This window comes from Chelonia mydas, chromosome 8 (genome assembly GCF_015237465.2).
Source record: "Chelonia mydas isolate rCheMyd1 chromosome 8, rCheMyd1.pri.v2, whole genome shotgun sequence".
Lineage (NCBI taxonomy): Eukaryota > Metazoa > Chordata > Testudines > Cheloniidae > Chelonia > Chelonia mydas.
Genome location: NC_057854.1, coordinates 28,432,948 through 28,460,586, shown reverse-complemented (window position 1 = coordinate 28,460,586; position 27,639 = coordinate 28,432,948). Strand labels below are relative to the sequence as shown.

At 40.9% G+C, this 27,639-nt stretch overlaps 1 protein-coding gene across 3 annotated transcripts in view; it reads right to left on the bottom strand.

Annotated features, from left to right (window-relative positions):
• TENM2 (teneurin transmembrane protein 2) overlaps window positions 1–27,639 on the bottom strand; it is an 832,723-nt gene that overhangs the window by 156,039 nt on the left and 649,045 nt on the right. For all 3 annotated transcript variants that reach the window (XM_043521038.1, XM_037906816.2, XM_043521040.1), the window contains 2 exons: window positions 17,884–18,006; window positions 4,099–4,304 (listed from right to left, as the gene is read on the bottom strand). In XM_043521038.1, coding sequence (XP_043376973.1) covers window positions 4,099–4,304; window positions 17,884–18,006 — 329 coding nt within the window. The remainder of the gene's footprint in view (window positions 1–4,098; window positions 4,305–17,883; window positions 18,007–27,639) is intronic.

Sequence of the window (27,639 nt, the reverse complement as noted above, 5' to 3'; positions counted from 1 at the left end):
GACAGCCAATCAAACAATTTACTTTAATATTTGAACGTACATGATTCAGTGTAACATAATGTAAGCAGCATAAGTCAGAGCAAAGCGTGACATATAACAGAGGCTGAACTGATGAGAATGATATCATTCTAATCTGTGACTGCTGGGACCATGAAAAATATGAAAATATCAGTGGTGTTTATGAAGCAAGAGAACATCCTGGCTGTCCCACTATTCAAATTGTTTCCAGCTAGTCTCACTTCTAATTGAAAACAAAAGTGGTTTACTCACCCACACAAGAGAGATTTTTGCAAAGAAGATACTACGTGGGAAAGGGATGTAATATGCTCTGGTGGATTGCCTTGGCCAAGCATTCCTAATAGTATTTCTATAAACTTACTTTTTCATGCTATCATTTGAAATAGTCTGCAGATGAGCAGTATTATCAATGTTTGCTTGGATCACTATATAAGCAGCACATACGTGCTTAATCCAAGAGATTTATCATTTCTTCTCCAAATATAATCCAGTGTGCAGCCTTTTATCCATTTGCTTTCCACCATTTAAGGGCCACTTTTTAAGGGGGTTATGAATGTTTTGTTACATGGCTGTACCACTACATAGTCTGGAAAAATCTTTCTTGAAAATATAGTGAGTGCTTTTATTTCTAGCTCACTTGCCATACAAGCCTGCATTTCTGTCTATATGTCCCCCCTCCAGAGCTCCATTCCCTAGCCACAGTATTACACCAGGCTGTTTGACTGACTAAACTAGGCATTTGGAATATTTGCTAAACAGTAATACTGAGAAGGTTAAATCTCAGCAGGGCTCTCAGACAAGAGCTGCATCTTGTTGTCTCAGGGTAATCATGTACCTAATTTGCTGATTATTGACTTGTTCCCACTAAGGATTTTACTTGGCTTGACATATCAACACTGATCAGTGATGAACTGTCAAGTGAACTTGTTCACTGCTTTTACTGCTCAAGTCCTTAACTTGCAGTAACAAGGATTTTAAAATACAACTTTAGCACATCATCTGATGTCAAATTCAGATTATTTTCATTAATACAGAAATCCTTGCTCCTTTCTGGAATCAGAACAAGGCTACTCTTCTAAAGTTCAGATGTGTAGCAGGCTCTTTTCTTTTCTCTAAAATCATTTCTCTCTGCATCAGGCTGGCAGGATTTAGGATCCTGCATAAGGATGTGGGACTTTTCTGCTGAGTCTTCCTATTGTCCAATGCTAACGCCCTGCATGAAGATGCTGAGTAATTTCTGAGGATCATGCACGTAGATTTTGTTAACTCTGTCCAGGGTTAAAAAAGGGCAGGAGTCTCTTCTTGGGGAGTTCTAACTAGAGACTGGGAAAGAAAGGTCCTGTAGGTAGAAACCATGCAGAGAAGGAAGCTTAGGCTGAGACTTATGGGGTTGCTGTTTTTAATTATTTAAGATAACAATAAAGGATGTGAGTTTTGGATCTGGTATGTTGGTGCTGTGTTGAGAGAATAGGAGGAGGAGGATTCCACCTGGTCATAGTCTTTTCTGAAACACAGAACCTTAGATACACTTGATTGCAGGGCAGTAACATGTAAAATTCAGCTTGAATTAATAAACTATCAATTCCTTCCTAATAGGGCTATTGCAAGAGTCGTCCATGCCTTTGTCTCCTCCTAGCCAGACAATGACAATTCACTCTTACTTAAGGTTACATTTGAAATCTTCCTGGAGCTTTGGTTGCTCCTGAGAAGGGCAGGTCACTGTGAGCACATGACATCCTAGCTTAGTGTCTGCACTGACTCCCTGTTGATTTCCTGGGGGAATTAAAAGGAGTGGTAAAAATCTCTAAGAAGCTGAATGATTTGGAACCCAGTTATTTGACTAACCACATTTCATTCTTACTCTATTGGGTAATTAATTTCAAATGCAATTTTCTTGCTGTCAAGTTCATGGGACTGAATTGCCAGTGCAAAAATCAAGGCTGTCTCAGAAAAGGGTCCCTGCCTTTGGAACTCATTTCCTTGGCCACCTCCCAACCTTCATGGAGATGTCCAAGAATAGGTGAGAATGGGGCAGCAATCTTCTGGAATCTCCCCAGGCAGCCCTCTTGTAGTACAAAACTTCAAGGAACCCCAATGTTAATCTTTCACATGCAAATCTAATCACTGACCCCTACTATTTGTTTTCTGTCTGCTGGGCTTTACTTCCTGGCAATCTAGCAGACCTGCTGATTGTTTTGCAGGCTTCCTGCTTCTGTAAGATTTAAGAATTTCTTGTTATTTGTAGAGTGGCTGCATTGGGGGGAAGGGAGCACATTTCAGTAGAGGCCACCACAGAGGGGAATGGTGGTTAGACAACCACAGGGCCATTTGCTCTTGGATTATGTAGATGTGGTGGTCGTAATCCCTTGAATATAGTAGTGCGCATCGTTCCTGGCCCCTAGTCTTATGGCTGTGGAACGACTGCAGAACTAGCCCATAAATCAGAATCTTCAGACTCCAGTGTAGTTTCCCATACAAAATTCATTTATTCACTCTTTGTGCTGTGTGTGCGGGGGGGGGGGTTGCAACTAAAATCATGTAATGTAACCATATACAAATCTGTGTAACTCCACTCTGCTTTGGCAAATGAAAAAATGTAACTCAGAAATTCTTTGCCAATTGGTGCTAAGTGTCTAGGAACGTCAAATGGGGGCATTCCCAAGAGGGATTTTTAGATTTCTGCACTTGCTCTCCAGAACTCAAATGTCAAGTTAATCTTTCTAAATTTAAGGAAAAAATCTTTGTACTAAGAGCTAATTTTCAAGGCTGCACATGAGTGAAAGAATCCCTTCCTGAAATTGGTAGTCATCTGTGCTTTTGCTCATTCCCTGAAGAATGGAGGTTTCTTTTTTTCTTGGCATGCATAGCTACAAAACATATTATTGCTCATGAGGAGTCTGAGCCAAACCTCATCAAAGTAAATGGGAATCTTTCCATTGACTTTAATGGGCTTTGGATCTGGCCAAAATTTTCCAGCTATTTGAATCAAATCTCAGCAGTGACTATATGCCCTCCTACAGCAATGAATTCCAAATTCTCACTACACATCTTCTGAAGAAATAGTTGCTTATATTTTTTTCTAAATTTGTTAGCCATTATTTTTATTGAGTGCCCATTGCTCTGTATTATGGGGTCAGCATAAAAATGAGGGACTGATGAGTTTTCACTACAGTTGTTTGTAAGAAAGGCAAGACAAGCACCAGACTTAACTCCATACCTGAAAGGGAAAATGCAAATCTGCATACATAGCTTAGTGACCTAGTGATGGAAGAGGCCTGCGTATAGTCATTGGGAAAAGGGGATTAAAATTAACCCAACACTGACAAAAATAACCATGAAAACCCACATCTGAACAACATGTGCTAGTGCTGGTGGAATAGAAAACTTCCAGTTATCCAAACTCTGCCAACTGATTTTCTTCAGCAAGTCAAAGCAGCAAGTCCCTTATGAAGACCCTGTCTGGGCCTGAATATCTTCTCACTTACACTAGGTCAGCATCTATATAACCTCCCAGACTACTCCTGATTTATACGAGCACATGAGGGGGGAATCAGGCTTGTGACGGTCTCTTCTTTTTAGAGCATTCCAATCACCTATGGTATGTTACTCTTAGATAGTGGGCCTGATTCTAATCTCCCACCATCTATTCAGTAGTGTAATTTCAACGACCTCCGTGGATTTTATTTCTGATTTATAGCACAACAGCGCAGATTTATGCTCTGAATTTCCATCACTAGTATTTTAAGCTGACAATGGCAAACTGCAGATGTTAATTTTTAAAAAGGGTGACATTATAAAGATTGCAGGAAAACAACCTTTATTTATTCCAAGTTAAAAGAAAAATTGTCACTCCTGTAAATAATCTACTGTTAGAGGATGCCAATCTGTAACAAAGCCATTGTTGCAAACAAGCAGCTCCAGGGGGCTCTGAGGTAACTCAGAGCCATGAGGCACTGGGGAAGAACCAAGGACTCTCAGCTTCAAAAGCACAAACCCTTATCACCTAAAACTAATTGCCATTAGATCATCAGTACTTTTATCTTTTGGCTTTTAAATCCATTAAGCATAGTCATACAGTACCTGGGCATGTGATGGTGGAAGTCCTCTTCTTATATAAACACCAAAAAGAGCATCCTTTCCTAAGGAGATATTGAACTTCACGAACTGCGGCTGGCTGATATGGATTTGAGACCGCCAGAATACTCCAGGTGGTACTTCCTGGGTAACTCTGCGTCCGACCTCTGCCTCTCCGCTATCTATGCTGCTGTTTCTAGTGGCCCAAGGTCCTAGAAGACAGGAACAAGTATTAGCCAGGTGAGATTTTTTTCTAGAAATACAGGCATTTTTGGTATGCCATTTATGATGAACCATTGTGGCAATTTTAAACCCTTTAAAACAAAGCTTAACATTTTAAAGATCGGTTTCTCCCTTCATTTACATTTGTGCAACTCCATTGCTTTCTCTGACCCTTAGATTTTAAATAAGCTATAAATTCATCCCCTTAGAGCATCTGAAACTTGCATACAGCTTTTCCCCCACCACTTTTAATTCTGTGATTACTCTTTACTGATCAAGTATAATAAGAGCAGAGAGCCAGCTAAGCACATATAAATCTCCTTGTGCTCTTTTCAGCCACATCCTTAATGTGACCAAGATATAAAAATAACCAGGAAATAATTATAAAGGGGTAATTTCAATGTAAACTCACTGATTGCAGACTTCATTAGTCAGATTTCATACATTAAACAGGTCCATTAAGCCCCTCTCTATAAACTAACAATAATCACATATAAAAGGAAACACATTAATAAGGAGATAGAAAAAAGAGTTTGATAACCTTTGAAAGGCCCATATAGCTTGGGATCTGGCTACATGAAAATGCATTTCTTTCCCCCGTGCACAAATTTATTGGCTGCAGCCGGTTGAATTCCACTTGCTGATAATCCCTAGATATGCATTATTGAAAACAAGAGGCAAGACCTTTCCAGTAGACCACCTCTGGCTCTCTATCCATGAAACGGTTAGCCTTCAGAACATAGTGAAAGCTCATCCATTCAGCAAAGCCTTATGTGGTTGGGTCTGGCATTATGTTTACTTGTCCTACACTTCAGACATTTCTGTTGGGCAAATGGTCAATAGGGGAAGAGAGAGGAGAGTAGCAATGCCCCCAATTTCCAGCATACATTGATATTTGCTTTAGTGATGGTGTGCCCAGATGCCATGGTAATGAGTGCCAAGTTATTAAAATAAATTAAATAAAGGTCAGAAAACCACAGAGAAGATCTATTATGCTCATGAACATCTAAATCTACTTCTTGGTGGCTTTAATTACAACTAGGTATTGGGTGGTAGTGATACATGAAATTCAAGGAAACACATACTACTTATATCCATCATGAGCTTAGCTCTTTTTCCCATATTTCTACCACAGTACAATGTTATTCTTAGAAGATACCATATCTGGAAAGGATCCCTGAATACCAGTGAATCAGTTTCCAGCACTTTATGGACATTTTTGCCAATGCCAGCCTCTGGAGACAGTGCTTTCAGGAAGGACATAACAGCATAGCATGGACCTGCATGTAAACCCAGCAGATAAGTACCAAACACCTGCTCTGTCTTTATTGTTTTAACTGTAATAGCTACTTCAGCATGATTTCAATTTTAAATTCCAAATTACCGAGGCTCCCGGTACTTACGCTTGCATGTAGTGAAAAACCTCTTAGCGATGTTATATAGGCATTGTCTTTAAACAGTAAAAAGAATGCTTTGAGTAAGAACTGTTAATCTTTAAACTGTAGTTTTTAATAGTCCATGTCTTTTTGAATGTTCGAGGTTAACAGGTCTTCAGTAATATAAGGGCACTAGAGAAAAAGCAGGGGAAACTGCAAGAGTGCATGGGCTGCAAATGGAGTAAAAGGAGTTAACATGATGTCCTGTAAAGTGCCCGTGTTTCTGTCCCAGAGTGACATGTTATCCTGATGAGACATCTTATGCCCACTGTGACAGGCCTTTTGGTGTCAGCTGGTCTTCTATAACAGCAACTTCTATCAGGTTTGACAAACATACCACATCTAGTACACAGCTTTTATAGTATTTATGTAAAGAGGGTAGAGTGAGGCACCTAACACAAACTTACGTTATACTGATTCTCAAAATCATTATGAAGTGTGTGTCTGGATGATATTTCAGAAGTTGTGTATATGTACTTACAACATATTTTAAAATTGGTGTCCCAGGCAGGGTTGACAAACAGGTTTTGCCAGACAAAGCGACATGGATTCATCTGTCCGCTTTGCCTCATATGTAGATTAAGCATTGTAAGTCAACACAGTGGAAGCCTGGTTTTGCATATGGAGTCAACAGGAAGCTATGAAGGCAACTTGGAGCCAGCATACTAGGAAGGGAATCATGGGTACCATCCCGACTTTGAGGAGAAAAACAATGAATTTTGGGAAATATAAGGAGAAGCAAAAACACATTTTGTTATCCATTTACAGAGGAAACACCTTGAAGAACGGTGCGTGTGTGTGTGGGGGGGGAAGGGGGGAAGAGTGTTCATGAGCGCTTGGATCCTGGTTTGACTGAAAACCAGCTATCTCTGCCAAAAGACTGAACCCTTGGAGGGAAAAATTCTTTATTTTATAGGAAAGGTAACCACTGATAAGCGTTCACCCAGGTTTGCATTTTATGTTGCAGTTTTATATATAGCCATTTCTGTTTCCATTATCGTTACTCACTTTAATAATAAACTTATGACTATTTTAACTATAGGTATATCTCAATGCAGTGAAGTTATCCTGTAGCTAAACCTCAGCTGAATCAAACAAACTGGTGTGTGCACTGTTCCTTTGGGGACAGCTTACCTGGTAATTTCTATGAGTGTACAGTAGTTAAGGGCTGGACACTGCAAGGGAGTGCTTCAGGGACTTGGGGGTTGGTGTGTGCCTACCATTAGACTGCACAGAGAGGAAGAAGTCTGTGGGGACCTGAAAGGCAGGGCTAGTGTTGTCAGAGGCTGTTGGTTTCAGAGAGCTGAGCAACAGAAGGCACAGACAAAGCTGTTTCACAATCCCAGGTATCTCTGGGAAGTGTCACACCCATTGAGAAAGGTTATGAGTCAGAATACTACTAACTTTGTAGATCTATAGTTTTTCATCAGGGGATCTCAAAGTGCCTTACTCACATTAATGAATTAAACCTCACAACACTGCAGTTCAAGTAGTATCACCTTCATCTTGCATATAAGGAAACGTGGTACAGAGAAACTAAATAACTTGTGCAATATCACCCAGAATCAGCGGCAGAGATAGGAAGTGAACCCAGGAATCCTGGCTTCCAACCATCTGCTTCAAGAACTAGACCACCCTTCTGCTTTAAGTAACAATGACAAAATGTGGACAAATCCCAAGTTTTAAAAATTGTCTCTTCTGCAAATAATCTTTTGCATTCAGAGTGAAGATATTTATATGCCTATCAACCACATCTACTGCTCAAGTACCCTCAAATAACCCAGTGACCCACCATGCAGAAGCTTGTTTGTGAAACTTCCAAATGTGTCACAGTGTAGAAGTAGTTCTGCTATGTGGCCAGCGCTGCAGGAAGTACTAGAGAAGTAGTATTTTTAACATGGCAGGAGCCATGAGGAATGAAGATAGAGAGACCCACAAATGAGTCCATGTGCCTTCCAAGTGTCCTAACTCATTACACAAAGTGCCAAATCACTTAATGATTTGCTTTGTGCTTTTTTAAAGCTGAATTTCTTCATGAATATATAAGAGACTGATCCAAAGCCATTGGACATTTTTACTGACTTCAATATGCTTTGGATCAGGACCTAAAAGAGTCCTGTAATTTACAATGTAGCTTGTTTGAAAGCTATACATTGTACTATGGATGCTGGGTCTGGAACCCAGACCAGCCTCTGACGATCAGAGATTCCAGTGTGCTGAAATCCACTTCAGAATTTTGACACTTTTTCCCATCATTGGTGCCCCCACTTGCATCAGATAGACTATTTATTAGGCAATTGTAACTTCCCCTGTGAAGTCAATACTTAGGAAATGATAGTTTCAGGTAGTTCATTACATGCCCTAAGATTATAACTGCAGGTTTTTAAAGGCAATATTTTACTAATCAATTTTCCAGTACAGTCAGATGCTATACCTCTATGGAAGAATGCTCATGTAAATTTAGAGATATTGTACATTTCCATAACAGGTATCTAATATTTGAACCAGTTAAACAAGAAGGATGATAAAAAATGACACTGATCCACAAAAGGCATTATCTGATAATCAGTTCTGAAAATGTTACTATATTTCATGTAAAACTCAAAAATGGGAAACAATAAAATTATACCGCAAAACAAGCTATAAAAAATGAAGCCTTATTAGAATAGTTTTAAAACGTAATACAAGTTAGAATGCTTTTTGCATAAATCTGCTTTAGAGATTACTCTGCATCACATATTTTTATCTACAGAAAATAAAACTGAATTCTGTATATTGCCTAAGCCATTATATCTCATTCCCATTCATTTTGTAACCAGTGCTATTAGCTCATAGTTCATTTGAACTGCAAGAAGACCAGTCTCTCCTGCAGATTACTGCTGCATAGTCTATTAAAGCAACTTATACACTACACCATAAATGATAGAAAATAATTATGGTTTTGAGCTATCAATGGCTTCTGCTAATAACCCTTGCTTCCCAATCTGCTGAGTCTACATTCCCTTAAATTGTAACTTTACAAGTACATTTAATTACTACCACTAATAAAGGACATACCTCCCACTGAGGCTCCAGTTTTAAGACTTTTGGTTGAATTTAGCCCTGACCTTTTCAATTTTTCTTCAGGAAACTGTGCTTTGTGTTTCCAGGTGTGGGTGGTTCATTTTCAAAGTTCACTAGCAGCGGGGTGAAAGTCAGATAAATTACTTACTGGTTCGGGGGCCCAACTCTGGGCTTCTGGAAGGGGCGGGGCTTTGGGCAGAAGGGGAGGGGCTGGGGTCAGCCTCCCCCAGCCAGCCATTCCACGCTGCCCAGCCCGTGCCTCCCGGGGCTCTGGCCGCGGTGGCCAGGAGCCCTGGGCCCTTTTAAATTGCCAGGCCCTGGGGAGCTGCCCCTTTTGCTCCCCCCCCCGCTAAACCACCATCGGCTGCCTTGGGGGGCGGGAAAGGGGCAGCGACATTAAAGCGCTGCTCTGGCAGCGCTTTAATGTGGGCTGTGTACAGGCCGGTACCAGTGGCCACTTCTTACCAGTACGCTGTACCAGCCCACTTGACTAGCAGCCAAACACAGCAGGTTAGGTGAACTGAGGCAAAATTTTCAGCCATCAAGGGGAAAGAGCATAGGAGCTTTGGCCTTAATGCTCTAGATATGTCCCCTACTGGCAAACTACTTTATTAATGGTTTGCAGTCTTATTGTAGCTGTATTGGTACAAGGATATGACAGAGACAAGGTGGGTGAGGTGATAACTTCTCTTGGACCAACTTCTGTTGGTGAAAGAGTCAAGTTTTGAAGCTCCACACCTGAAGAAGAGCTCCGTGGAGCTTGAAAGTTTGTCTCTTCTATCAAAAGAGCTTGGCCCTATAAAAGATATTACTTCACCCACCTTGTCTACTTTATTAATGTCATTCATAAAAAATAAAGTTCTTTCCCTCAAAATTTCATTAAAATAAAATTTTCTTCTTTTTCCTAATTAGACTTCCAGTGGTTTATCTGCTTAAAAAGTTAGTGCAGATTCTGCTCATTAGGCAAAAATACAATCTACCTGTGGACCTGTGTGTTCTGAGGTGCTAACGTTGACATTTCTCAGACCACAGTGGCCTTTCACTAGGTGTTGTTGGGAGAAGTTGAAGGGAAGGTTTCCTAGTACGACCCCATTGTCACTCTTTGTTTTTCCTTACCACATGAGGTGACCCAATGTCTAGTTGTAGACAGAGCTGCCGCTGTAGCTCATTGGCTCCTTCTAAGCACTGGTCAGGAGGAAGGGGACTCAATATACTCTTTTAGTTGTGCTCCCCACTTGTCTTCACTGCGGCTGGGAACATGCCTACCAGTCCGGGTGGACAGACGCATGCTAGCTCAGCTCAAGTGAGTGTGCTAAAAATAACACTGTAGACGTTGCTAGCACAGGCTAGCTACCCTAATACAAGCCCACCTTACCCCTTAGGTCAGAGCTCAAGCTGCTATTTTTAGCATGCCAGCTTGCTCACAGCTGCAGTGTATACATACCCTGAGTGGCCTAAACTCAGATCCCTGTGTAATGCTTTTCCCAGCATGCAAAATGTATCCCCATGTCCAGTTTTAAAGATCTAATCAATACTGTTACACATGGCATGTTGTAGTTTTGTCGCCTCTAAGCCCTGGCCTCTACAAACTTATGTCAGTATAACTACGTCTCTCAGGAGTGTAGAAAATCCATACCCCTAAGCGACGCAGTTATACTGACCTAACTCCCAGTACAGACAGCGCTATATTGATGATATGGCTTCTCCCACTGACACAGTGGATTAGCGTCTTCACTGCAATGCTGTAAGTGTAGATAAGTCTTGCATTTGCAAATTTAACAAGCTTTCCCACACAGGTTTAAGTAATCAAAGCTTTTAAATCTCTGGAGATTATATGTTATTGATTCATGTTTCCCCTAAAATAACTACAACAGGTGCAAGTAAATGATAAATACCTGCACCTACATATCTATGCAAACATGGGTTATTTGTAGAAAAGCAGCACATTCCTTTCATTACGACTGATGCAAATAGATATTAATTTCATAAAGGTGAAGTATCTGCAATATGGCTTTTTTACTTTCAGTGCCAAATTAATTAGTGTGGGTAAGGCACAGCACTAGGAGTGAAGAGAGCTGGGTTCTATTTCTGGCTTTGCCCACAGCCTTCCTGTGTGATCCCAGTCAAGTTGTTTAAATTCTTGAAGCCTATCTGCAAAATGTGGACAGAAATACTGGCCTACCTCACAGGGATGCTGGGAGGCTTACTTCACTAGTTTTTGAAAAGTGCTTTAAGATCCCCAAATGGAGGCATTAGAGAAATATAAGCCAGTAATGTTATAATTATTATACCTGACAGTGGAACTGAGCTCCTAGTGCTTTGCCCCTCTGTCTCTTTCTCCCCAGATTAGGAACATCATTAAAAATAAATCTGGTCCCAACATGATACAACAGGGAACTCTGAAGGGGCAACGGCAATCTAACCATTGAGCCTCTTAGTGGCTGGCTGGCTGAGGCTTCATCAGGTTTTCCTTATTTTTAGGACTAAAAGTACTGTACTCTGCCCCCCCTGCAACTTTTATATTCTCAGTAACACATTTTGCACTAATGGCCCCACTTAAAAACTCTGTCTCTTCCACAGCCTCTAGAGAATTTCTAAGTAAACTTTATAACTTTTTCATAGTGCAGTTCCTTTTGATCTTCTTCACCTCCTAATGTAGTGAGAGTGCATCCCTCCCTCTGACTCACTCTCGCCTTCTCTCTATTTTTAGACTCTTCTCTATCTCGATGGACCACTGCAGATCATATTCAAAGACCATCAACTGCATTTAAGTAAAGTTCTGGATGTTACATAAACTGAGAGGAAACCGAGAAGTAAGGACAACCTGACGAACTCTTGCCACTGTGAACAAATAAATCCTGGTGCGAATTAACAATGCTCTGAGTGGCTGTCTCGAAGCTTGCTTGTTTATCTCATAATCTCTCATGGTTATTTAAACATTTTTACTGTGATTTTCCTTTTTCATAAACCTTTATAAAAGAGAGTTTTAAATGCATATTCCTTCCTCTAATCCACGGGAGCTATTCCAATCTCTCAGTCAAACATGTATTTAAGTACCTGTATATATTAGCTTGTTAGCCACCAAATAACACTTATTCATTTTTAAAGGTGTATTATTTACCCAGTTAAATTACTATTTTGCTATGTGCATTTTTTAAAGTCTGCTCTAGTGCTTACTGGAGATGCCAATTTGACAGTTCCGAAAGCCTCTGTTTATCCAAAGAACACAACAACACAGCAGTGGCAGAGCAAGCTTCTCCACCTCATTCCATCAACGCGCCCTCACCCTTGAACTGGGGGAACCACTTCAAGTTGGTAGTTCACAACACTTGTCAATTCAATCCTTTGTATCTCTAAGAATGAAATCAGGTTAATGTCAATTAATGTCAGCTATATATAATGTCCTATGCTTAAATAGGAAATAACTGTGAGGCTGTAGGGTAGTAATTGTTGACTTCATTAATAGAGATCTTGTAAATTCTTGGTTTTGTACTAATTGGGAAACACGTATCACTAATTTGGCAGCCCAACAGTTCCAGAGGATCCATAATGATCTGCCTTGTTAACCTGTGGCTATGGATCTGCTTTAAATACCAGTCATTAAATACCATTTTTGACACAACGCACAGTCAGCCTGTGGAACTCTTTGCCAGAGGATGTTGTGAAGGCCAAGACTATAACAGGGTTCAAAAAAGAACTAGATAAGTTCATGGAGGATAGGCCCATCAATGGCTATCCCAGTTTGCCAGAAGCTGGAAATGGGTGACAGGGAATGCATTACTTGATGATGACCTGGGGCACCTGGCATTGGCCACTGTTGGAAGACAGGATATTGGGCTAGATGGACCTTTGGTTTGACCCAGTATGGCTGCTCTTATGTTCTTACCACTATTGTTGGTGAGAGAGCCTTCTCCTTTGCAACTTCTTCAGTTTGGAACAGTCTTCTTGTATCTCTCCATCTCTTACCAAATTTCAGCTGCAAACACATATTTCCTTCCTATCCTTATCATTTAGTTTCCCTATTCCATTCCTGTTTGTTGTTATTTAAATTTGTGTGTTTGCTTTATTTAGCACTGCAATGTTTTGGGGGTACAGTTTGTGAGAATGACACTGCCCGAGTTAAAGATACATTGCACTGAGGGTTTTGCTGAAAGGCATGAATGTAAGAGTGACGCTGGTTTGAGTACCATCTTAATCCTAAAACATAGCTGGCCTTTTGTCCATCAAATGGCTGGGCCCTCTGGCTCTTTTGAAAGGAGAAAAAGATAGTTTTAATTTTATTTAGAAAGATATATTTCTGTACAAGCCTTTTCAATGGAAATATTAGTGCAGTGCAACTTTATCAGGGTAGCATCTTCCATACAAACCGTACCCCAAAGAGCTTCCTAATATTAAATGAAACACTGTCTCAAAATCCATCTGGAAATTCTATATTTTTCAAACGAAATAAAATAAATTTACTTTAGGAAATATGGGTTTAGCGTGGAGAGGCTGATATGACACAACCCGAACTCCAGTGACAGGAAGGAAGCTCCTGTAATAACGAGTCTTGTTTTGTGAAGTGAAGAGGAGGCAACGTTTCCAAGCTCAATATTACCTGTAGTTTTGCAACCTATAGGCAGCTGTACTGCAAGAGGAACTGGGTCACATCTCCTAATTCCACACATGGAGGGAACCCTTGTGTGTGATCTGCCTCTGCTTAGGTAGATGAGTGAGACAGCCACCTCTGCAGCAGGCACCATATATCCTTGGACCTCCATGAGTCTGGGGAGCTGCACGGAGGGTGGGACATGGCTTGGTCCTGGGGATGGCAAGAGTCTAGAGCCATACTCTGAAGGTGCCAAGAGCAGGGACAGGGCCCCCAGGACTGACTGATCCATGGAGTTTGTGGGTTAACCACCCATGCCTATATCATCCTGGGGGAAGGGAACTGAGATCATGGACTAGTTTGGAAAGGAACTCTGGAAGGAGAATCTCTGCCCAGGCTGCTCCGAAGGGTTTGACTGTGGCAAAGCACAATTTGGCCTTAAGAGTTTAGGTAGTATAGGCACCCCACTAACCCCCTGCTTCATTTAAAAATCTAAACACAACTCTAAGCTCTGGTGGATATAGTATGTTAAGACTCATCCTTTTCAGAACTATTAGCAAACCATTTCACTGCAGATGTAATTAAGATTTATGAGTTCAGCATGTTTAATCAAGAAAAAATACACATTATGCTGTGAGTAATTTTTGCAGCACCACATGCATCTTTCATTCCGGTTGGTATAACACAGGTAACCAAGATAGACTTTAATTATACAAACTACTGCTGCAGCCACTAACAAAATAACATAAAACAAAATACCTCCTATACATTCTGTTGTCTCTTATTTTAATCAAATGCTTTGTTTCCACTAAGACATCAAATCATACAGGTTACATTGCCTTCCCAATCCACCTCCAAAGATGGAACACAGCATGTGAGCATTTATGAAGACCAGGTTCGCAATCCTGTATGGCATTCAAATTACAGCATTTTTGCTTGCTTGCATTTTAATTTGCTCCTACAGTATATTTACCCAGTAGCCGCCTAATAACATTAACCTGCACAGCAAAACATGGTGTATCTTGACTAAAACATTATCAAAGTAAATGATTAAATACAGTATAATTTAGGGAAAATGGAGGTGGTTACTTAATTTATTGCCCTTATATGTTGATTGTCTGTTTGAATGAGCCTATGAGGGATCAAATCTTTGTCTACAATGACTATTAGACTGTAAGATCTCTGGGGCAGAGATTGTCTCTTATTATGTGTTTGTACGGTGCCGAGTACAATGGAATATTATGACATAATGCAATCAATAATAATTACATTTAGAATGATAAGTCAAGGCAGTGTGTCATTTATCAGTAAATTTTAGTAACAGAAAACAGAAAATATTGTGGTAACACTAGGGAAGATGTATTATGAGGTCATAAAAGAATGAAAGGTTTTCTAAATCTCAGACAAAGGAGTTTGTTTATATAAAACATCACCTGTTTAGAGAGGGATGATTAAGGTTGATTTTCACACAGTATATTCTGTCAGTTATGAAGGACATGGCAGGTCCCCATTTTATGGAGATGTGTGTCTAGCATCCAAAGTATTTTTAAAACTGAAGACACATTGTGGCACAGACTCAGAGAATCCAGAAATGGAAAGGCTCTAATTGGTCATTTAATCTATTGCTCTGCCATGGCAGGCTTATTCCCTAATGTACAGTGATTATTGTTTGCCCGGTCTAAGTTTTAATTGTCCCAAGCTTCCACCAATTTCCTTATGAGACAGTTCTACAGGGTTAATAGACCTCAGTGTCAGGAAGCTTTTCCTGATATTCAGCCAATATTTCCCCTATATTAGTTTCACCCCATTATTCCAGTTCTTTTTACTCTGCTAAATGATATCTGTCCATCATCAGTTTTTTTACTCCCTTGAAATATTTGTAGACTGTTTTTGTATACAAAAACACTACAGGGCAGATCCTCAGCTTCTGCAAACAGATGCTTGCCATTCACAGCAGGATTCCTGGCAAAGGGCATTCACTGTGGAGTGGGTGCAGTTTTACTGATTCTTTAAGCATGTGCATTCATGGCTTGTACTTGCTGCTGATTGCAGGATATGGCTTGAGGACAAGACCTGTAACCCACACACTACACTTCTACCTGGCAATATGGTAGGCAGGCAAATGAGTTAGATAGTCAGATCACCCAGTGCTCACTTCAGTATTATGGAGAGAACCTGCATTGCTACCTGCATGAAGGAATAAAATTTCCCTTTGCCCTCCTCCTCAAATCCCCCAGTTTTTAAATGAGTGTTGGGACTCTAAGGCAACAGTAAGCATGCCCTGTTTTCATTTAGCTATAGCATGTTCAGACATCACCAGCCTCCACTGAGCTACAGTGTATAAATATAAAGAATTATGATTTTATTATCAAAAGGCTAGTTCCTGCTCTCAGTTATGCCAGTGTACACTAGTGAAATCATTTATGTTACTCTGGATTTACACTGGTGAAACTCAGAGCAGAATTTAGCCCAGGGATAAGAGATAGGCAGATCAGTCAGAAATATCTGCTTGTTCCTCCCCTCCCTGCAACTTCTCCCCCCCTCCAACTGCCACAAGTGGCACTGCCTTTAAATGGCCTGCCCGCTGTGATGACACATAAGTGGCTGTTTTCATACGAAGGGTTAAAGGTTTCTTTGGAAGACCAATGTTTTAAAAGGACTGGCTTCATCCTGAGCCATGTCAATTATAAAAGGTCACTCTGCACAGCCAGGAAGGGCAGACCTGAAATGGCTGTTATGTGAAAAGCTGCCAGAGGCTTTCCTAAAAAGTGCTGGACTAGCAATATTAACTTTAAATTATATAAATGAAGGGAGCGGGGAGAAAACCTCTCACACCCTCTCTGCTATCAGGGTCTGCTTTTCTGTCATTCATTACATTCAGACATTCTGCCATTCATTATATTTAATGGTGGAAGGATACTTACCTAAATGTGTTGTTTTTCAAAGGTTTTATTAACATTTAAGTCACTTTAGTAAAACATGTAAAAGCAACAAGATCTTCATGTTTCTATTTAGTAACATAGGGGCTCTCACTCCTGTACACACTGGACAAAATGTAACAGTGATATAATATGATAATTCTGCATCGTACTTAGGGTCTAATTTTTAGAAGTGCTTAGCACTATAACTTCAGATTAACTCTGCAGGAGCTGAAGGTGCTCAGCAACTCTGAAAGCCCATACACCTTCATCTGAAGAACTAAAAGTGTTTTGTCACCATTAATAAGTCCATCTTCACAACACCCTTGTGAGGTAAATATTAATACCTCTGTTTAACATATGGGGAAACTGAGGCACAAAGGCATGCCTAAGGATTCACCACAGGAATATGGCACAGTTGAGAATTGGACTCAGCTCTCCTGCTTCCCAGTCCCAGGCATTAACCTCAGATCCAGCTTTTCTATACTTCCTACTCTATTACTCTATTTGAGCACTGGGCACCCCCATTGCAATATCATTCACCACAGAAGTGATCAGTGATAGTGTACATTCCAACACATAACTACAGGTCAGAGGAGCCACACAGTTCTGTTCTGTATCCAAAATACTTCCACTGACTAATATTGTAGCTTTGCACAAGTCATTCCTCCTTTCAGTGTCTCAGTTTGCTCATTTGACCTTCTTGCTTCACAGGGCAATCTGAGAGTGAACTGTGAAATGCTTTGAAACAATGATCAGTGTTGATTATTACTAATAACATCACTATAATAATCAATAAAAAGAGAGGTATAAAAATAGAGCAAAAGGAAGTTTTGCACTCAGTCATACAGAAAAAGACGTATGTTTTTCGTTTCTGAACAAAGGTTGTTACAAGCCAGTACATGAAATATGCTCTCTTGAATTTGTTACTCTCTTAACTATACAATGTGCTGTTCTCATGCTGCATTCTTCCTCATTGCCTGCTACTCCACCCCCACTTATCATCATCCATTGTCTCTATTTTCTCCCTGGAATAATATGGAGCATGACTGCTTGAATAATCTCCTCTACTGCCCTTTACTAATACTAACAGGAAGCTTATTCACTAGGGAGTCAAATTCTGCTGTCCTTACTCAGGCAGCATTCCCAGTAACTTCAATAAGAGCTTTGCCTAAATCAGGACAAGATTGTAAAATGTGGTCCCAGCAGGGGCCAAAGCTCTCTCCACTTTCCTTGCAGACAGTACAGTGCATTTCTTTTTTTGATGCTGTGTCTAGCCTTTTCTTTTTCCTGGGATGTTTGGTAGTATTCTCTTTATTTAGTATCTTGGAGTCCAGGGTCTAAAGATTTTTGTGAATTACTACAGGTAGAGAAGGCATTTGGATGGTTATACCCAGGCAAAGAGCCAGTCAGTATAGGATTACTGCAGCAGAATGTAGAGGTCATAAATAAATATTTTTGCATACCTCTTCCTGAAGTACATTTATTACAAACAGCACCGTGAGAAAAGTCTGGCTTGAGTTTCCAAGACCGTAGACTGCAAAAGATGCAGCTGTAACCTCACCTTTGCCTCCAGATGGCATTGTTGCTACATCATCAGTCCCTGGCAATCCAGTTCTTATCCCATTGTTAAAGGTGTGTCCGTCTGCTGGCTGTAACTGCCAGTTTAGTCCGAGCAGATGCATTGCTGCAGGAGAGACAAAGTAATGAAAAATAACTATACAATACATAAATTAAAAAGTAAATGGGAGGGGCAGCAGCCATTTTCAATTAAACCACTTCAAGAAGATGTTGTAAAAACAGCTTGTTCCAGGGTCAAATTAACGTGTTAAAAAAAGCAGCAGGCTCACATTGACTTGGTTTATATTTGTTCATTTACCATGGACAGTAAATAACAAAACACGATGGGAAAACATATCATCCATCTCTGGACAAACAAAAACATACAGACAAGCAATTTTAGACACTGGGAGCAAGCTCTTTGTTTCTCAATATTCCCCAAATTATACAAATTTCTTAAAAGAGTAAGTTAAAAAGAGATGGCATTTTTGAATACGAAGTGTGATACTTCCTGAAGTATAAACTTATATTAGATCTAAAATACACTAAAGCACAATTGATCCCAAACAGAATTTCCTCACTGGATTATTTAGTGTTTATTTTCATACATTTAAACTGACACCAGCAGCTTTTATTTTGATTTTGCTCTTGACTGTGTTATCAGATTACACACTTGAAAATACTTTTTTGTTCCTCTATTAAATGTTGGTCTTGTCTGTTTGGCAAGGACTTGGGGTGCATCCTTCAGGTGCTGCACTAGACATTTATATACACGTCTTCCCCTTGCATAAATGTAAGTTACTTGCATAAATTTCCATACTTTCATCATATAAGAGCCCCGTGGCTCATTTTGTTTCCTGCTGTGTTTGAAGTGCCAACAAAGCGAATTTTATTTATTTGTCTGTCCACGATCATCACTGATGCCACTCAAAAGAACGTACACAGCATCAAGGAGAACACTTTCTGCTAGCTATGGCACAGCAGCAGGAGGGGCTCACCATTATTTTGCGGGCCACACACCACACTTTAGTTATGGTCCCTTTAATAGCTCAGTTCTGCCACATCAGGTCTCAGTGACAATGCACCAAATTACAAGCATCCACCACAGAATTAAAATGGTCACAAACAGATAGACAGTGTCCAATAAAACACATCTCCAGCACTTGAGAGCCAGCATAACAATATGCTCACAGATTTGACATAGGGATGTGTAAGACAAAAAAATGATCACAGGAAAGGTAATTAGTAATGCATAGAAAATGGTTCATGCAGTTATCTCTGAATGTAGAGTATCAATATAGGCATGACTGCTCCAAATTAAGATTAAAAATAAAAACTTTGAACAACACATGCCCCCATACAGAAGGATAAAAGAACCCAATGGTCCCAACTGGGTGGCTATGGAATGGAGCTGCAGGCTCTGCAGCATGCTTTTCATTGCTTCTCAACCTCTTGGAAACCCCTCTGAAAGTGCTCTGCAGGGTTTGGTCTCCACAGTGTTCAGAGAAGCAGGCCAGAGGCAGGGGAGCAGCTGCTCTCCATGGCACCATCTTTCCACTAAGCACATGGGCCAGACTGGTGCCAGCTAATAATGACCAAGTGATCATTAATTTATGTGGGCTCCCCCATTCTGAGTTGTGAGCATGAAAGCTACACTGCTGGTTTCAGAGGACCTGGAGAAGGCCTGGCAGTAATGAGGAAGTACAGGACTTTTGTACGGATGGTCCTTGCCTCTGGTAGTGATGTGCAGGTTTCAGGGCTCAACACACTTTTACTGGTCTGGATGGATCAATCCACACAAAGAATGAGTGAGACTTCAATCAATTTAAGAGCCTGTAGTGGGAATAACCTAGATAGGGGACCATCAGACTCATAGTATCTATGCTGAAGTAACACTCAGAAAGCTGTTTCTGTTCAAAATTGTACCTAATTTTCTCTTGCAATTGTTACCTTAAATATAGGTCATTTACTTTAAGAGATGAAAGTCTATTGCTTCAAGTAAGAAGCATTATTTTTTTATGAGAAAGAGATAAGGAAAACATAACTAGTGGTTAGTCTTTCCAAGAGTAGTATATTTGCTAATTTATAACTACCAGGTAAATTCAAACAAGGAATTAAAAAAGATCTTATTAACGTGGTGTTAAGACAAACCCTGATCCATCTGCTTCCAAGTGTGCCACGATTTCATAATAAACTCTGCTGCTCTGTGCTTTAATCATAGATGCATATTAGGAAGGAGCAATTATAAATCACTCCTAACAGGGCTGGGATTTGCATGTCTACCATTGGCCCTTATAGAGACAACAGGGAGAAGATGACAATCTTCTGCATGTCCCATCTATCTAGCACTTACATCCATGATGAACCTCCACTAAGAAAAGTAAGCCCGTTTGTAAACAGGAGACATGTTCATCTTCTGCTAAGAATACTGTATGGGAATTTGGTTGTATTATGTGTCTGGGAGAAAAGCTAAGCTTTGGTATTGTATATTGCAGCTGTGAGAAGCAGCTGAGTAGTGACAGAAAGAAGCCGTCTATTCTCTCAAGCTTCAAAAGACCCTGAGATGGTAAATTTATATGATTAACCTTTTGTATTGTTAATCAGACAAGAATGCCTGCAGCAAAGGAATACATTCGTAATTAGAAAAAGTGGGATATATTCAGAAGTTGTGCACACTTACACCAGCAGTGAAATTTGGCCCAATGAGTGCCTATACTTCTCCTGTGGTCTACTTTGGTTCTTTAAAAACTACATCTGAGAAAACTGATGCTGGGGCTTAATCTTCCTCACCACTGACATGCTGTTACTTTTTGCCACAGTCCAGGTGGAGCTACCCCTTGTGGATGCTCACCAGTCAGCTGTGTTGGACCTAGGGTGACCAGGTGTCCAGTTTCCAAGACTGGAACTACTGGACTCTGGCAGCTCCGGTCAACACCACCGACCACGCTGCGCCCCGGAAGCAGCCAGCAGGTCCGGCTCCTCAGCCTGGGGGGACTGGCCAATGAGAGTTGGGGGGGGCGGTGCCTGCAGGTAAGAGCAGCATGCGGAGCCTCCTGCCCCCCCACCTACTAGCGCTGGACTTGCTGTTGGCCGCTTCTGGGATGCGCGTAACGCGGTGTCAGGACAGGCAGGCAGTCTGTGTTAGCCTCCATACACCGTCGACCGGGAGCCACGTGAGGTAAGCCCGTGCCCCAACTCCCTGCCCCAGCCCTGAGCCGCCCCAAACCTGGAGCCCCCTCCTGCACCTCAAACCCCTCAAATTCCCAGCCCCACCCCAGAGACCGCACCCCCAGCCAGAGCCCTCATCCCCTCCCGCAACCCAAGCCTCTGCCCCAGCCCAGTGAAAGTGAGTGAGGGTGGGGGACAGCGAGCCACTGAGGGAGGGGGAATGTAGTGAGCGAGGGGCGGGGCCTCGGGTGTTCGGTTTTGTGTGATTAGAAAGTTGGCAATCTTAGGTGGACCCCTTTGGACATGGGGAGGCTCCAACCACAGCCTCTAGCTCTGGCCTCTTGGGCACACTTCCCAGGCACAGACTCTCTGTCTAGAACTACTTCCAGGGAGTGGGACCCCATGATCACCTAGGACCAGTGCTGATCTCCCAACACAGCCCAGTCACTTAAGCACACTTTCCCCAGAGCTCCACTCTTGCTTACAGTTTAGCCCTTCAGGGACACATGACAGTTGAAGCAAGTGAGACACAGTCTTTGCAGAGGAATTTCTAAACCAACCATACTTTACTTTTAGATACCACAAGAGATATACAGTTCTATGGAAAAACAAAACCTTCATGCAAATCCCTGCCTCAGTTTCCTCACTCCTCTTGTGCATCCTTTGGGATTTGGTCAGTGTCTTTTCAGGGTCCTAGATGCTCTATCCTGGACCTTACTATTCGACTAAGCCTTCTCTTCCAGTTATGGACTCTCTTCATGTTCATGCACCAAGCTGCCTTTAGCATGTTCAAGTCTGGCAGTCAGAAGGTTCCTCAGCTCAGAGTGCATGTACCATTGTGTTCTCCTGAATCTTACAGAGGCTGTGTTTTTAAAAACCCGTTCTAATACCTTGTTTCTTCTTTTCTGCTGGGTATTTTCCACTGCTCCAACCACACCGCCTGCAGACAATCTGGTTAGAACTAGTTGCCTTTAGACTGCACTCACGCCATTGTTCTAGGGTGCCTAATGGAAGACTATTCAGGGTAAGGACTCTTTGGTGCTGCTGTCACAGCTCCCTAGCTCAGATCTGGGAGACATCAGCCCTGTCTGCAAATGGCTGGTTCATCATACACTGAGGAATTCAATAATACAGCAATTTCATAAAATCAACCACAATTCTTAAGTTTTACATAGGCAAATTTATCAGATCATTACACTTGCCAACAGTGGTCAAGCATAACTGCTTCCCAAGGTGGGATAACTTTTTAGAAAGTCCAGGTCAACTTCTGCTCTGAGCTGCGTCAGTTTAAATCTAGCTAATGCTAGTTAGTTCTATGACATTATTCCAGATTCACTCCAGTGTGACTGAGAGCAGAAGCTGATCCATCAAATTTATATCAACAAAAGAATTACAGAATAAATACCATAGACCCATTGTCCACTGTGGGTTATTCTCATGTAGGAGAGCAGAAATACTGTGAGCTTCACTTCTGACCTCGTACCAATTTAACATTGACTTTAGTGAAATTACTCCTGACACCAGCATGAGTTCAAATAAGGCCTATTGAGTTTTCCTGTTACAAAAACCATACTGCCAAGGACTTCCCTGAATGCCACTGCTCTAGGGAAGGAAAAGACTTCTAATAAGCCATATAGTGGCATATAATTCTGGAGTACATACACTAAGGGAAATTTCTCTATTTTGAACTTTTATCTGATCTGCATATTGTCTCAACTCATGGAAGCACTCATATGAACCGAAGGAAGTTTTGTATTTTTGTCCTGACAAATAAACATCCTGTTAGCTACAAAAAACATGATAACCGAATCCAGGCACAATGATTTTGTAAAAAACTGAATTTATATATAAATTCAATTCCTATTAAATGACAGTAATTACTAAGCTTAGAAACATGATTCTTAACTGCAGATATTCTTGTTTAACCACAGCAACATAAACCTATGTATGTCACAAACTGGTCTTTGTTGAACTCACATTGCTCATTAGTGGCCAGTTGCTGGAGGGCTAGAAGACACAGTGGGTTAGTGTTTTAGCATTTTCTCTCTGGAGAAACAGGTTCAAGTCTGACACAAGTCACAAATGAAATGAGTGTGGTAGGCCTAGTCCCAAGGGATTACTTGCCCGCATTACAAAATGGATGTACAATTCATCACGATTGTCAATCTCTCCTCAAGAGAGGCCCAAGACTGGAATAGCAAGGGTTCATAAGGTCAAGAGAGAGAGGCAATGAAGGAACTGTATGGAGAAAATCTGCACAAGTGCCTGACACCATTATGCTTGAGTCTAGCCAGGGCTTCCGTTCATTTAAAGAGAGATGAGCATTAAGGTGCTCAAATACTACAATGATGCTTGCCTTCTAAACACCTGAATGGATGGACAGATTCCACCCCTCAAAATTTAAAATAAAATAAATGGCCACATGAATGCTCATGAAAAAGCTAACAAAAAAGAAAGCAGGAACAAGACTGGTAACAGTGATGCACAGCTAACAGACTCTGAGCAAAAGCCCAGAGAAGCATTAGGTTCAGTAAGGCAGTGGCAGCTCTGGAAGCAGATACTGTGTCCTTTGTGTACAGGGCACTGCAGCCTTGTGGGGCATGACTAAACATTTTCTCACACACAATGGGTGGCAACGGAATAAACCCGACAAAAGCCAATCAATAAGTATTAGAAGTTATATGGAGAGTGACATTGTCTTTGGCTTGTGTACACATGGCAGTCAGCCCTCAGCTGTGTTTACAGAGAGGGCAATGAGGAGCAGAGGATTTTTTAAGGATCAGCAGTGTCAATATGTAACTGGAGGAAGAGCAGAATATTTGACTTCTCTTGTTAAATGACGGAGGAGGCAACTGTCTCCAAGTCAGATGTTGAATGGAGAGGCCATGATTCTTAGTTACACTAAGGTCTCTTTATACCCCTTTGGCAATGTAAATGAAACTCAGCCTAAGGAAGTTTGGAATCTATGATCCAAGTTCTTCTCCCTCATTTACATCAGTGTAACCCGCTTAAAACAAAGGGATTGCTCCAGTATAACCAAATGGAGAAATTAGTACTCTGTCATTAAAATATCTCTCTCTCTCTATATTTACCTAGCACATGGCAAACATTTCTAGGATAAGCAATAGGTGTGTTCTTTTCTCTTTTTTTTTGGTAATGAGAGGATACTGCATATCCCCTGCACTACAATGCCAGATAAAATATCTCTCTGTTCTTCTTTCAGATTCTTGGGGTAAGATTCCCTGTTATTCTTCATAGAGTATCACAATAAAATAGTTTGTTAACAGAGAATTAGGTTTCATCAGGGTCTTTTCAAGATATCACAGGCTAATGAGCACTATTTACAGCTAAATAACAGTAATAATAGGGAACAGGTTCAGGAGCACTGCATGTGTGTTTGTGTCCCTTTTTGCACTTATTTGTGTCACACAAACAGAGGGAAAAACTATTCTGCTAGGTGTGATGCCTGACATGAATAAGATAAAGCTGTCAGGTCTGTCATTATGGTTTTGTCGGGGCACCCAGTGAATCTAGCCTGGCCCCCAAACCCAGGCCACTTTTGTTTATAATGTCTGCTCTCCTTGCAGCTTTCACCTGCCCCAGTGCCTTGCAGCAAAAACACACTCTTCAGTTCCATTCACCAGTCTGGATGCCTTCTCTAGAGTCTTAACCCCTAGATGTGCTCTGAGGCATCAAAACACTCCCCTGCTCATTCACCAGTCCTGATGCCTTGACAAATGCTTGAACAGACCCCTCCCAGCAAATCCATAGGTCCTAATACCACAGATCATTTTCCAGAGGCAGTTAGGTTCTTGGATGCCCTTGTGTCTCAGCATTAGGACATTTTTACAGGCTGGGAATGCAGTATACCAGACCCCACTTATTGCAAGTTCCTCAATCCAGTGCTGAAATTTGTTCTCACTCACGTATAAACACTTATTCTATGTGTTTAATAGAAGAGTAGGGTCAATTCTGGTTGTGGGAGAAGTGAATAAGTATTTTTTAAAAAAACAACCTGCTAGCAGACTTCATCGACACAACTAACACAGTTTACACTTTCTTAAGAGATACATTTTAGACACAGCAATCAAATCATTTTATTAGGCATATTCTTTTACTTGAGAAATGCCAATTGTTTAGGGAAGCTATGCAATCAGGCTGCAGGGTTAGGTGATTAAGAACTCTACCAAACTTGCTCATGTGAAACATCTGAATGGCACTTTCACAGCATCAGAGAAGTCAGAGACTGGAACAGACCTATTATGTCACCTAGTCCTTCATGTGCCAGTGCAGGATTGTTCCTTCAGGTCAGTTTAAAGTATGATTTCCTAAATCTATCATTTGATCTAAATTTAATATAACCATTGTAATATGTAAATAAGATAACTGCTTATTAACTATACTTGTTTTCACAACTAATAGACGATTCTCTTTTTCACAGTTGTTAAACCTCAATAATCTGCTTCTCATAAGACTGGTAAGTTATTTAACATGTACTAACTGCTTTAATACATTTAAATTAAACATACATTTGGTGTTTTTATTTGAAGCATTATCAGCACATGCAACCTTTTTGTATTTTTTGTATTGTATCATGCATCATGTGTCATTGGCCACGCCATTTAACCACCTAGAGCCATATTCAGTTCCTATTTGAAAGTCGTGTAAAACTGGAGAACTCCACTGACTACAGAGATGTTACCGCAATGCTACAGGGAGTAAAATCAGGGGATGTCTCAACATCCCTATTAGTGGAATGAGGTTCAGAATACTACTTACCTATGTTTTTATTCTGTACTATCACCATGGTACTGTAGCTAAACATCTTACAAGTTACATAGTTTTTTTATCTATAATCTTCCCAGAGAGAGAGCGCGAGCGCGCGCGAGAAAGAGGGAGACCATATTTATTTACTACACAAGAATGTTGTGAGAAATGCTTCATGAAATATGGAAACCCACACCTATTGAGGGCTAAATTACCGCTGGGCCATATGAATGGCGCAAGGGGGACACAAGGGTGCCAGAAGTCACCCACTGTCCTCCCAATACAGGGGCTGGCTCACAAATACAGTTACCAATCAGTGTCATGTCTTCATTCCCTGGGGCACAAGTCAGGGGCATGAAAAAGGAGGGGCCAGAGCTTTGTCCCTACTTCTGCAATCTTCTCTATGGTGTAGCTTATTGTTTTCAGAGAGAAGAGCATAGTGCTCCCCTCCCGTAGGGAGGAAATGCCAGGCACGCTCCTTCCGCATGCCAGAGAGATACAGGACAGATTGTGTTTTTCTGCTTTTCTGAGACATGATGCTAGGGAAGGTTGGTTCCTCACCACGTAGGGCAGTATTTCCCTGGTGCTATCTGGCTCTTTACATGTTAATTCACATTTGGATTCTTAACTGTTTGGGACAGGGCTCTTATTTTATAACCCCTCTGCAGAGTGCCTAGTATGCTGCTATTATACAGATAATAAAAGGGTGCTGTGAAAGAGTGAAATATTATAATCAGCAGCGGGGGGAAAAGGGTGCTTCTGCTGAGAATTATTAATATTTTCTTTTGGATACATTTATTACTGCAGGAAAAAAAGAAGATGGAAGCAAGGCAATAAGGTATTTGATTTTTGATGTGCTTATATGTAAGAGTGGAAAACAACACAAAATATAAAAACAAAACACTTTTTTCAAACCAACTCAGTGATTTCTCTCCTCCTGAACTGCAACAAACTGAATGGAATGAATTTTCAAAGTAGTGCTCGAAAGATACGCCCACAAATCCCATTAGCAGTAATGGGATTTGTGCGCCTATCTCCCATGCAATGCTTTGAAAATTTACCCCTCTATGTCCAACTTCAGTCTTTCTACTTCAAAAATACTTGAAAAGCTTACACACACTTGGAATTACATTATGGAGAAAAAAAATGATCTGAAGACCTGGCTTCAAATTCCCGGGAGCCCCACAAGAAAGCAGAGTAAAAGATAGCTTGGAACAATAGTCACAATCTGTATCATTATTAGTTCTCTGCCTGCTATTCTGACTGCAATGAGACTGAATTTCCATTTTATACTCTTTGTCTGCTCCCCTTTCAATCCTCCTCACAGAAATGTTTTGATTTTGTGCCACTTTCCAAATGCAATTTTTGTCACAAGAAGGATAACAGCATTGCATGCTGCATTCAGGATCTGAAATCTTGTGACAAAAACCGTACAAGAGGAACAGAATGCGGCACACCATTCATCCATTCTCATGACAGGCCCTAGATTGTATAGAGTGCAGAAAATTGGCACAAGATTAATCAGTTCTTGAGACTGTATAAAATGAACTCGCTCTTTTGGCAATCTTAAGATTCAAGATTGCAGTCTTTTGTGTTCCTCTGAATGCTGGAACTGGGTGACTATAAATAATAATATTTGTATTTATCACACATAGCACCTTTCATGCTGGAAGGTTGAAATGCAACTGCTTCTGGGGTGGAACAAGAGTAGGGTAAGGGGACACTGGACAAAAACACTAGAAAACCTTACCCTTAGAAGACATACCATGAGATCTTTTGTGTTCAACCAGAACAGACGGAACCTCAATTTTAAGGTCTCATTTAA